The sequence below is a fragment of the Pseudophryne corroboree genome, chromosome 9, assembly GCF_028390025.1.
Source record: "Pseudophryne corroboree isolate aPseCor3 chromosome 9, aPseCor3.hap2, whole genome shotgun sequence".
NCBI lineage: Eukaryota > Metazoa > Chordata > Amphibia > Anura > Myobatrachidae > Pseudophryne > Pseudophryne corroboree.
Genome location: NC_086452.1, coordinates 365,143,927 through 365,157,102, shown reverse-complemented (window position 1 = coordinate 365,157,102; position 13,176 = coordinate 365,143,927). Strand labels below are relative to the sequence as shown.

Below are 13,176 nucleotides of genomic sequence, written 5' to 3'. Positions count from 1 at the left end.
GTATCTATTTCTGGTCACCACTTTACACAGGTCTCCACTTCTGGTGTCCACCCCCTCCACTACTCCCTCCCCCCCCCCCCCCCCCCCATCCTCTCTTCATCAGCTTCCTCACTGGGGACCCTAACTACCGCCCCGCGTCTCTCTCTATCCCCTCCCTACCGCCCAGCGTCACTCTATCCCCTCCGCGTCTCTGTATCCCCTCTGTGCCGCCCCGTGTCTCTGTATCCCCTCCATGCCGCCCCGTGTCTCTGTATCCCCTCCCTACCGCTACACCTGAAGGATTGGACGGTGTAGAGACAGGACACAGCTGCCCCTGTTCCTCATTGTACCAGCACTCCCCTCTGTGTCTAATGACACCATATACCTCTTCATGCGGGTATGTCTACATCACATACATCCTTATCCGTGTCCTATATATTGTTACACATACAATCACATAGTTATAGGTCCCGCACCCCCCCTCCACCCGCTGCATCTACGTACTCCTTGCCTCATCCGTGGTCCCTCCCACACCCGCTACATTCTGTACATCGTGCCCTGCATGCGCTGTTCACGCCGTCGCAAGCGTAGCCCCCCTTCACCATTGGAAGCCCTTTCATCGTGCAATATTTAACCACTAACAAACCAGGTAATAATCCATATAATACAAATATTGAACCCCAGCAACACATGCAGGGGTTAAGTGTAGCCCCTTTCGACGGTGTGAAGAACGCCCGTAGGGCGCGATGAAGCGCCTAGTATAGATATACTAACCATTAAAACATACAAACAAAAACATATTGATGGCACTATCTCCTCTAACCCCCCCCTCTCCAAGTGCGCTGTCTTGGAGTAATCCTCGACTCCTTCCTCTTTCAAACCACACAGCCAGCACCTCTCACAAACCTGCCACTTTCATCTCAAAAATATTTCCAGGATTAGAACCTCTCATCCAGGATGCCACGAGACCATTATCCACCCACTGGTCATTTCCAGACTGGATTACTATGATCTTCTCCTATCTGGCATCCCTGACAACTACCTCTCTCCACTCCAATCTATCCTCAATGCTGCAGCCCGGCTCATCTTCCTCACCAAATGCACTACATCCATCCCCTACAAGCTCTTCAATGGCTTCCCTTCCCTTTCAGAATCAAATTCAAATTTCTCACACTCACTTACAAAGCCCTCTCCCACTCTTTTTTCCATTTACATCTCTGACCTTATCTCCCTTTACACTCCCACCCGTTCTCTTCGCTCTGCTAATGCATGCCGCCTCTCCTGGCGACTGATAAATTCCGCCCACACCTACCTTCAAGATTTCTCACGTGCTGATCCTCTCTGGAATTCCCTACCTCTCCCCCTCAGACTTTCCACAAAACTTCAAATGGGCTCTCAAGACCCACTTCTTCACCAAACCCAGTCTAATCTCATCCTAACCCTCTGTTCTACATTCACTCTCTACCCCATCTGTGCCTCCCGTCTGTCTGCCCCTCCCCTTCAGAAAGCGCTCACGAGCAGGGCCCTCAATGCTCGTGTGCTTTTCCTTCTCTTACGGCACCTAATCCCACGGTTTTCTGCCACTCTGATGCTTAAATGTCACCGTTACTTATACTGTACTTGCCCAATACCAGTGATGGCTAATCTTGACACTCCAGCTGTTGTTGAACTACACATCCCAGCATGCCCTGCTGTTTTGCTATTTGGCCATGCTAAAACTGATGCAGGGCATGCTGGGATGTGTAGTTCAACAGCTGGAGTGTCAAGGTTAGTCATCACTGCCCTATACTGTCTTCAACTGTAAGTCACTAATGTCCCGTTTTGATTTTCCATTTATGTACTCCATAATTGAGCACTGCGGATCCCTTGTGGCGCAATATAAAGTATAATAAATACAAAGTACACTTAGAGACCTCTCAATAGGACAGACTGTTTTGAATTGAAATAAACATCAAGGAGATTAAACCATGAGGTGTTTCTCTGTGTATTGCTTCTTTAATGTGTCGGACTTGTTTGCAATTTAAGATTGAGAATGTTAGTTGTGGTTTCTCCTGTCCTAAAGGATTGTTAGGGAGGAGTTTGTTGAGTCTTAGCTGATGCTAAGTAGATTTAGTACCTCTCTGATCAAGTTCACCCACCTTATATCTGTTGTGTGTGTGAATCTACTGTATTGGTTCCGTTCACTGAAATAAAGACCACAAACAACAAGGATGTGGACCACCAGGGGGATTCCCTTATAATAGGTTGGGTTTCTAAGAAGTCATCGAGAGAGACTTTTTTAAAAGAAAAAACATTTGGCTTAAACTAGCCAACTCCCTGCCATAGGTTGAGTGATGTTAGTGGTACAGTGAATACAGTACACAGTTGATAGTATCTGAAGATTCTGTGGCCAGCATTGACCTGTATGCCTAAATGGTAAGATATCACAATTGGTTTATGCAGTAAGACAGAAACCTAACAAGCCATATATATCATGACATGCAAGCATTATCTAACTTCTATTAGAATATTTTAATGGATGACTTTTTCTTCATATGGTCCTGGCATTGTCATCTGTATAAAGCCTATAGAAATAAAACGATTTTCTTCATATATGGAATATGAAGGGTGAATTCAAATTGTTAACTATGCATGCAGCAGGAAAACAAATTTGCAAGTCATGAAGTTACACCAATCATCACACTGGGGGCAGACGTTTTTCAATTAACAAGTCATACAGAAAGATTTATTTTATAAGTTTATGTACAGGTTTAGCTTTCTTGTGAGATATACATACATTTTGCCTACTTAATGAAACAGTCACATTTGCAAAACGTAATATAGTATATAAAATTATATAAAAAAAATGCAATTAACCAAACATTATAGTTGTGAAAGATATTCCCATATAAGAGACTACGTCCTTAAAAGTGAAAATAAAATGCAACAAAAGACAGCACTGAAATGACCCTTAGGGGGGAAATCAATTAGCCGCGGGGTTTAGCTGTTTCATGCCCGGAGCTACTCAAATAAACCTCTGTCCCCCAGCAGTAACCCGTGCTAACCCACTGATTCTGTGTAAAATGTGGAATTAATAGGTTTCATCACGTGTTAAACCCAGAGGTTGCCTTTTATCACAGACCACCTTTGTGGTTTAACGTGTGAGGTTAGCACCACTAATTGAATTGGTCAGTGCGGGTTATTAGCTGCAGGTAAACCCCAAGGCTAATTGGATTCACCTTAGTGTTCCCTTTGCAGATAGGAGACATTGTATAAAGTGATATATACATATTGTGGTATTGAAAATGGAGATTTGTCCTCCAAAAGTCTTAGTAGTAATACAGTACATACAAAGAAATACAGATTACATGTACTGTATATAGAGAAATAGCATTTGTTTTAATTAATGCAGGAAACGCACTGTAAAATAAAAGGTGGAGGGCTAGCTAAACTATTAATACCGAAATCTCTCTCCCCTTCCAAACATTAACAAAAAAAAAGTACTTCATTCATGTGGTATACATTGAGAGAACGTAAAAACTTTCCATTTTTCCCACAGAAATTAAAAGCTAACCCAGAGATCAGTAAATACCCCTTTCACTCGGAAGTCACAGCTCCAACCCGCATCCAACCAGGACTACTGAACACAGGTTGGAGTCAGGGCTTCAGCTATACTTCCTTCCCCCCCCCCCCCCTTTCACACAGTGGATGGTCCAAGGTCGCTTGTCTTCACACATGACGTTTGGAGATTACGTCCTCTCCAAGTGCTCCCGAGCCAGCCAATCAGCAGCCTTTCAGGCATGACCAAGGTCATGTATGACCCAGGTCATGCATGACCAAGGTCATGTATGACCCAGGTCATGCCTAAAAGGCTGCAGATTGGCTGTCTCAGGAGCACTTGGAGAGGACGTAATCTCCAAACTTATGTATATGATCTTCAAACGTCATATATTACCCAGGTCTGACTTACACACTGCTGCAGACCTGGAATAACCCTGGTAGCAACCCAGGTCAATCCTTTACACTGAGCCGGTTCCGGGGTCATGCATGTAAAAACACAGGTTCTCCACTTGGTGTGAGGTCCCTTCCAATCTTTCTCCAAGAAGGCAGAATTTATCTTTCCCACCACTCTAGACAGATGTGCCTGCTCTAATCATACATGTACTGGTTCAGCCAAAACAGAATGTAGACTTGGTGGAACTGAACATGACACTTCTAGCATTCCTTATGAAGGCTACCATGCGTTCTGCATGGTAACATGCTACAGCCAGCTACAGACCATTCTGCACCGACCGAGTCCTTCCGTTTTAGCATACAGTATGGAAGGTGCTTGCTGTTACCATTTGTTCAATTGTCGATTAAACGTAGACTACAAAACACAAATATAACCACAAGCTTGAAGTATTAGCTACCTCTGCTTTTTAAGATCTGTTCTTCAAAAGTGTGTATTTTTTCTGTTTAAACCAGGAGAAAAAAAAAATTCTTATAGTTGTTTGAAGTACTTGAAGATAAGTTTTTGTTTTTAATTGCTTAATAATCCATTCCTGGCAGCAGCGGGATTGTTTTACTGGTAAAGGTGTTTTGGAGGAGAAAGAAGAAAAATGTTGAATATGTTGAAAGGAGAATCAATCTGAATCACTGAAGTCACTTTGAATAAAAGCAGAATAAAGTCAGTACAAGAGTTACAAACAGATCAAATGAGGACACCAGCCATACTGTACATTAGATAATTACATGTTCTGTTTAATGAGGCGTTTCTCAAAAAGTGTCAGATATCAATTAAAAACTAACGTCTATTTACACTAATGACATTTACAAAGTGTTACAGATAGACACACTTACCTATAGAGACAATTAGTATATAAAAACAGTTACATTTACAGAGCAGTTTGTGGAACATGAAAATAAAAATTTTCAAATTCAAGAAGAGGGACAGTGCAACACTTACGGACCACAGAGCCAAGTGAAGACATGACACGGACCCCTCTAATGGCATTAATCTTTAAAGCAGCAATCCCATAACAAAAACATTACTCTTTTTCTCCAGGCTGCTATTTTTAATTATTTATAATTCTCCAGAGTCATGGACTACCATAGCAACAACAGTCACATAGCACGGGATGCACTCAGGATCCCGGGATCCAGAATCCCAACAGTCGGAATACAGACCACGGAAACCCTACACTGCTCGGAATACAGACGCTGGGATCCCAACATAGATTGAGATGCCGGCGCCAGTATCTCGAATGCCGGTATTGTGAACGAAGGACTGCCGGGACTCTAGACAGAGTGGAGGTGGGGGAGCGGGGGGTTTCTTGGAAGGGGTTAGCCTACTTAATTAATGTCGGGATTTTATTCATCAGGATGCCACTGTTGGTATTTTGACAGCCAGTATCCCAAGCGCAGAGATAGCGTATGTATACGCAGAGCACATGTTGAGAGCTTTGTAACACCCATATGAGCTCTAACATCCTCTGCCATCTGTCACCACATGACATACTAATAGCCAGAACCTTTGAGACCCTGATTTACCCTCCAAAAATACTTTGATAGAATTGTAGAGGTTGCGCAAAAAGGCAAAAAAAAATAAAAGATTCCTGATGAAAATGCGCTTACCTTGATAATTAAAAGAAAAACCCTATCTGGGATTGCTGCTTTACTGCACGGTTTTGAATGACAAAACAATGCATCATATACAAAAAAACATGTTGATAACTTAGGTTACAACATGATGTTATATACATTGCAATAGTCATTAATAAACTATTTACTGTAGATTACACTGACAAAAACTAGATTTGTTTTTACTTAATGCAGAAGTTCCCAAACTCTGCCCTTACAGTCCAGGTTTTAAGAATCAAAGTCCAGATGGTTAAATCAAATTGACTGAGGTACTGATTAAATCACCTCTGCTGAAGCATGGATATCCTTAAAATTTGGACTGTAATGGTGGAGTTTGGGAAACTCTGATTTAATGCAATGTACAAATTTATAAACCTGCCAACAAATGCCTTCACAAGGAGTGTGTATAGCACTTTTAGGTTGACATTAAACAAATAAACTACTTTAGCAATTGATGAAGAAAAGTAGTCCCAAACTCCTTAGTAATCAAACATAAATGCCTGAATATATAGTAACATTTTCAAGGTAGTCTAAACGCAGTTCCATTGTAATCAGCGGATGTTAACTTTGATCTAAACTATAGAAGTAATATGACCCACACTTCTACTCGCATTAAAGACATGACAATGCAACACCATGTATTATAATGCACACAAAATTACACACGGTATCCGTGAACATAAACGCAAACTGAAAACTTGCGCCATGTTCCACTTAACACAAGTAGAATGATTAGACTTGTGCCTTTACATGTCACATGATTTGTCTGTTCTATGTACACAAGTTACATTTATATATGTATAAATTCCTGCACCTTAAAAACAAACTGTGTCCCGTTACGTAGCTACTTTCAGTGTTTATTAGTAACGTCTGTATTAACCACTTGACTTTTTTTTTTTTTTTGTGGAAAAAATTGCCAAAGAGAGAGTGCGCCACGGGCAGACGGGGGAGAGCAACCGCAGCCGACAGGTAGTCCTGCCGTGCAGATCAATCAGCAGTATTAGGCACAACAGACACTCTGGGAGGCGGCAGGGAGGCGGAGGGGCCGGGATGTCCCTCTGTGATTGGCGGCTACTAGAAGAATATCTATTGGCAGCTGACCACTCCGTTTGACTGGTCGCATTGTTTGCGCCCAGGGCAGATAACGCGCAGCCTGGTGTGGTCACAAATGATGCAACCACACCAGGCAAATGGTTAAGAAAACAATACAAAAAAAATCCACAACACAACAACCACCTTTCTATAGAGAAAGATAAAACCGACTGGTCTCTACGATATTAAACATAGTAGCGGGGTACAATCATAATTGAGTTCCCGGTGTAAAACGGATATTAGGTTACTACCTGAAACTATATAGAATATATAATAAGGGATTACAGGTGGAGTATCCCATATCCAAAATGCTTGGGACCAGAAGTATTTTGGATTTTTCCATAGTTTGGAATAATTGCATACCATAATGAGATATCATGACGATGGGACCTAAGTCTAAGCACAGAATGCATTTATGTTTCATATACACCTTATACACACAGCCTGGGTTCAATACGATATGCCGGCGGTCGGGCTCCCGGCGACCAGCATACCGGCGCCGGGAGCCCGACCGCCGGCTTACCGACAGTGTGGCGAGCGCAAATGAGCCCCTTGCGGGCTCGCTGCGCTCGCCGCGCTATGGGCACGGTGGCGCGCGTAGCACGCCACACTATTTTATTCTCCCTCCAGGGGGGTCGTGGACCCCCACGAGGGAGAATACGTGTCGGTATGCCGGCTGTCGGGCTCCCGGCGCCGGTATGCTGGTCGCCGGGAGCCCGACCGCTGGCATACTGAAGACCACCCCACAGCCTGAAGGTCATTTATTACAATATTTTTAATAACTTTGTGCATTAAGCAAAGTGTGTGTACATTCACACAATTCATTTGTGTTTCATATACACCTTATACACACAGCCTGGAGGTCATTTAATACAATATTTTTAATAACTTTGTATATTAAACAAAGACTGTGTACACTGAGCCATCAGAAAACAAATGTTTCACTAGCTCAGTCTCACTGAAAAAATTCCGTATTTTGGAATATTCCGTATTTTGGAATATTTGGATATGGGATACTCAACCTGTATATATAATAGCAATCATGATTAGATGTAAGATATGGTTGCTTATACAGGAATGGGTGAGCACCTTGGCATTCCAGGTAGTGGATTAAAGTCGTAATTCAGCTAGCTGGAGTGACAAATGTGACAGGACAAATTAAAAGGAAGTTTGCAGATCTACAGGTGCTTAACAATCCTTGCATCCCTGTAGAAAGGAACCACAATGTGGCAATCACTGGGTAGTTCAAACAGTATTAATAGGTGTCCATTAGGATTGGTGCCATAGCAGGTAACACTGTCACCAGCAATTTAATTTTGGATGGTGGTGCACAAATGGGATCTGGTCTGAAGATAGACACTGTTTAGGTCGACAATGTTTAGGTCGACCACTATAGGTTGACAGCCACTAGGTCGACAGGGTCTGAAGGTCGACAGCATTTCTAGGTCGACAGGTCAAATGGTCGACGTGTGTTTTTCACATTTTCCTTCTTTTTTTGCACTTCTCCATACTTAACGATCCTTGTGGACTACGACTGGAACGGTAATCTGTGCCGAGCGAAGCGGTAGCACCTTGCTCGAAGCATGGCGAGTTAAGCGAGCTATGCGAGGGGACACGGTGCACTAATTGGGCTTCCCGGTCACTGTACGGAGAAAAAGACACCAAAAAAAACCATGAAAAACTCATGTCGACCTTTTGACCTGTCGACCTTCAGACACTCTCAACCTATAGTGGTCGACCTAGACACTGTCGATTTGATGATCCATACCCGCACAAATACAATTCCTTACATCACTGCATGTAATAAGGTTACCAGTCCATCCACAACACTACTGCAAACTCATTCCTACCACATATGGTTCCATATTTGCTTCTGGTATATACCAATACCCTTAATGGCTCCCTACACCTTCCACAATGAATTTGAAAGGAACAAAGTAACTGTTTTTCATGACTTTGCCTCTGCTTACATTGATGACCTGAAATCTATTGCATTGCAACAAGGACTTCCCATTTGCCTCCAACTTCCTATGTTATGTCGCTATTAATTTCGAATCATATAAAGGTTTCCTTAAGATCCACTCAACTCATGCAAGCAGGACTTCTCTAACATTAGTGTCAGACAGCAGATTCAAAGCAGTCTGAATGTTGATGTCAGTCTGTAATATTTCAATAACAGTCATTTTTCTGCATATTCACACCCAATACTTTCTTTCACACAGCTAGCCTTTTTTGAAAGTAGAGGAATCACATACAGTGTGTGTGTATAATGTTCTCACACGACTACACCAACTGTACTCTCATAGTGAAGGATACCAGAGAGGTATGTGTTGCCTGGTCTCTGCTCATAGTGGTTTCATAGCAGGGTTATGCCACTCTGGCAATGCAATACCGCCCCACATCCAAACCATAGACAACTGTGTGGCTTTTTTTTTTTTTCAAAATAAAATCTTTAACAAAAATAAAGGGAATTTAATTAAATAATGGGCTCTTTGAATTGCCCAGCAGCACTGGTCTAGAATAGTAATCATCCTCCCATGTGCCTCATTACCACCACCAGCATGAGGTTCCTTAAAATCTCCAACATGTTCATCAATCCTCTGAATTATCAAAAATAAAGAATGCTTTAATATTCTATACACTACAGAAACCTCACTAATCTGTTACTGGTCCTATTTTTACTTTAAGTGTACATATGATATTAGGAAATGCCAGAGGTGAACTGGTCATACTCTTGATCGGAACAGAAATTTGGGTTCTCTTATCAGAATGCTTACAAATGTCCATATTGGGTCTCATATTTGGAAATTATGTTCTTGCATTTGCCAAGCTCCTTGCGCAGCTCAGCCACCTCTGTACGTAGCACAGTGTTCTCCTTTTCCAGAAAGGCTGCCCGGACCGTGATCTGATTTTCTTTAAGTCGGCGAGCATCTCGAGATCGTTTGGCTGCCACATTGTTCTTCTTCCTTCTACTCCAATACCTTTCATCCTGAAATGAAATGCCATGAATAATGCTGTATTAGGAAACTGCAAGCTGGTACGATACACAGTAGTGAAAGGCTAACGTCTAAGGACCTACATAGTGACTGTAAAGTATTCACCAACATCTTACAATCCAATTGTTTTTGTTTTTTTAAATCATGGAAACAAAATGTCCCCTCTCTGAGGTCAAAAACCACATCTGGTACGTTGCATACATGGGTAGGTTTAAGTAATGTCTTTATGATACACCGGACCTCTATCACCAGGTGGGGGCGCGCTGGCTCTTTAGTGATTCTTGGCATCACCCTGCCGCTGCACATAATTTACCTCGGCATCAATTAATCTTGCCCCATTGCTATAACTGCCTCTATGGGTTCAGTTATGGAGGTGTGACCACTGCTTTATTTACACACGCTCAACCCTAGCAGTTTTTACATTATTTTTATATATCCTATGTTGAATGAAGATGAGGCATACAGGAACCAGTATGTGATCCTGGCTGTCAGGAGACCGCCACCAGGAAACTGCCAGCCAGAATCCCGGCAGCGAGTGCAGCATAACCCCTTGCGGGGGTCGCTGCGCTCGCCATGCTTCGGGCCCACTGGCAAACACAGGTGACGTGGACCACCACCCAAGAGGAAATAGGAGTGTTGTGCCGGGATTGCGAGCGCCGGCATTTCACTGGGTGTCGAGATCCTGATTGCATTCCTGCATGCAACCATACTTAACTTTGCTGTCTGGAGGAAAGTAATGTGATTTGTTTTTAAACTACATGGCTTGATAAATGATGGTCTAACATTTCTATATAATTGTAAATTCCTCTCCGCGTTAAACTAGTAACTGGTGATAATCTAATTGCAGTATTGAACAAGTCAAGTACAGTTTTAAGAATACAACATTTGAAAAAAAGTGAACTACATCCTATTTTTTTTTTTTAGCAATAAAATGAAAAAGTTATAATGATAATTTATCCCTTCACCGGTAGGCAGAACTTAAGAACACACCTTCATGTCTTCTGGAACGTATATTTTCTTAGCCTTCTTGATCATGGGCTGTGGCTTCAGCTCTTCTTCCGCAAACCGATGTTTCCTTGGGTCAAAGAGTTCCCCTCCTGGCACACTGGAAAGAACCAAGTCTGTGGGGTCTGGGCTGAAGTTGACTTCCACCTCTATCTTGTCAGGATCAATGGGACTGGGAGGATCGGCATCTTCAGTTACAGATGTGCCTGTGTTAAAAGGAAAAAAGCCAAAATGCCAAAAGTATGTCAATAGAGCATAATTGTAAGGTAACACCTTCACTACAAAGTATTACCATTTCCAGTTACCATTCAAATTTTGATACACAGAAAGCCATAATTGTATAAGAAAAAGGTTAAGGGGGAAAAAAAAAAAAAAAGTTAAGAAATAATGGACACTGTGGGCAGTAAAGTGAATCTTTCATCACAAAAGGGGTTCTCCACTCCAGTAACTCCAGTCCTCAGGTGACATTAACAGGTCATGTTTTGTCGATTATTTTAGTCATGCACAGGTAAGTTATTCTATTTTGCTGGATCAATAAATTTTCTCACCTGCTGCCACAGGCCGAAACCCTCAAAACATGATCTGCTGGGGAAACCAGAGGTTTCAGTATAAGAACCACTGCTCTACAGCACTGACGTCATGAGTTCGATTCCAGACAAGTGCCCTGTCGGTGTTAAGTATGTATGTTCTCCCCGTTTGTGTGGGTTTTCATCAGTTTCTCTGGTTTCCTTACACACAATGTTTGCAGGTTATAAATAACTGACCAAGCACCACCTAGAGTTGTGTTTTCGATGAAGCAGCTGTTCTAAAACAGGAGTCAGTCCTACTCCAATAATACAACAGTGCTTATGAGAATGTATTGTGAATAAAGTCTTCATACACACACATTAAAAAAGGAGATTTATGGTAGACTTACCATAGTTAAATCTCTTTCTGCGAGGTGCACTGGGTTCCACAGGGAATACATCGGGCATGTAGAGTTGGATCTTGATGCAGAGGCACCAACAGGCTAAAGCTTTGACTGTTCCCAGGATGCATTGCATGGCCTTCTCTATAACCCGGCCTCCGGACACTGGAGATCAGTTTCGTTAACCAGTCCAATGCAGTAGCAGGTAAAAAGAGAAGGCAGATGTTAGTCACGTAGAACCACATTCTCACGACAGGAGAAGGGCCCAGCAGCTAATGTCATACAAACCCAAAGAAGCTAAGTGCGTCAGGGTGGGCGCCCTGTGGAACCCAGTGTACCTCGCAGAAAGAGCTTTAACTATGGCAAGTCTACCATAAATCTCCTTTTCTGCAACGTCGTACACTGTGTTCCACAGGGAATACATCGGGGATGTCCTAAAGCAGTTCCTCATGGGAGGGGACTCACCGTAGTGGGCACAAGAACCCAGTATCCAAAGGAAGCATCCTGGGAGGCGGAAGTATCAAAGGCATAAAACCTAATGAATGTATTCACTGAGGACCACGTAGCTGCCTTGCACAATTGCTCAACAGACCGAGTAGAATGGGCTTTAATAGCTGCAGGAGCTGAGAGACCACCCTGCGCATAAGCTTGTGCAATCACCATTCTAATCCATCTGACCAAGGTTTGCTTATTCGCAGGCCAGCCATGTTTGTGAAAACCAAAAAAGTACAAAAAGGGTATCTGACCTCCAGATAGAGGCAGACCTCTCCACGTATATGCGGAGAGCCCATACCACATCCAAAGACCGCTCTTTGGAGGGCAAACCAGAAGAGATAAAAGCCGGAACATCAATCTTAGTTAAGATGGAAAGATGACACCACCTTAGGTAGATAACCAGGACGAGTTCTAAGAACTGCCCAGTCACTGAGAAAAATCAGAAAGAGTGGACGACAGGACAAAGTGCCTAAGTCTGACACCCTCCTAGCAGAGGCAATAGCCAGCAGAAACACGACCCTAAGCGCAAGACATTTAAAGGTCCACAGATTCAAATGGAGACTCGTGTAGGGCATTCAAGACAACAGACCGATCCCATGAAGCCACGGGAGGAACATAGGGAGGCTGAATCCATAAAACACCTTGAGTGAAAGTATGAACGTCAGGAATAGACGCAATCTTTCTCCGATACCACACCGACAAGGCAGAAATATGAACCTTGAGGGAGGCCAGACGAAGGCCCAAGTCTAGGCTTTGTTGCAGAAAAGTTAATAGACTGGAAGTTCGGAAATTTGTATGCATCGTAATTCTTAGCAGCACACCAGGTGAAGTACCCTGAAATAAATCCGTGCAGAAGCCAGTTTGCGGGCCTTTAGCATAGTTTGGATAACTGCCTCGGAGAATCCTTTGGCCCTCAGGAGTGAAGCTTCAAGAGCCACGCCGTCAAAGCTAGTCTGGCCAGGTCCTGGTAGACACAAGGGACCTGAACGAGGAGGTCTGGGCGTTGGAGGAAGTAGAAGAGGACGCTCGATCGATAGACCCTGCAGGTCTGAGAACCAAAGCAGTATGGGCCACGCTGGAGTGACTAGAAGAAGTAGTATT

The 13,176-nt window shown here is 43.1% G+C and overlaps 1 protein-coding gene across 4 annotated transcripts in view; it reads right to left on the bottom strand.

Annotated features, from left to right (window-relative positions):
* Window positions 1-2,674: 2,674 nt before the first annotated feature.
* TEF (TEF transcription factor, PAR bZIP family member) overlaps window positions 2,675-13,176 on the bottom strand; it is a 114,932-nt gene continuing 104,430 nt past the window's right edge. For 2 of the 4 annotated variants that reach the window (XM_063940737.1, XM_063940735.1), the window contains exons 3-5: window positions 10,659-10,879; window positions 9,450-9,661; window positions 2,675-4,605 (exon numbers count right to left, since the gene is read on the bottom strand). In XM_063940737.1, the coding sequence (XP_063796807.1) occupies window positions 4,584-4,605; window positions 9,450-9,661; window positions 10,659-10,879 (455 nt within the window). In that variant the 3' untranslated portion in view covers window positions 2,675-4,583. Of the gene's footprint in view, window positions 4,606-9,445; window positions 9,662-10,658; window positions 10,880-13,176 lie in introns of those variants that run through there. The other 2 variants (XM_063940738.1, XM_063940736.1) reach the window with 1 other exon arrangement.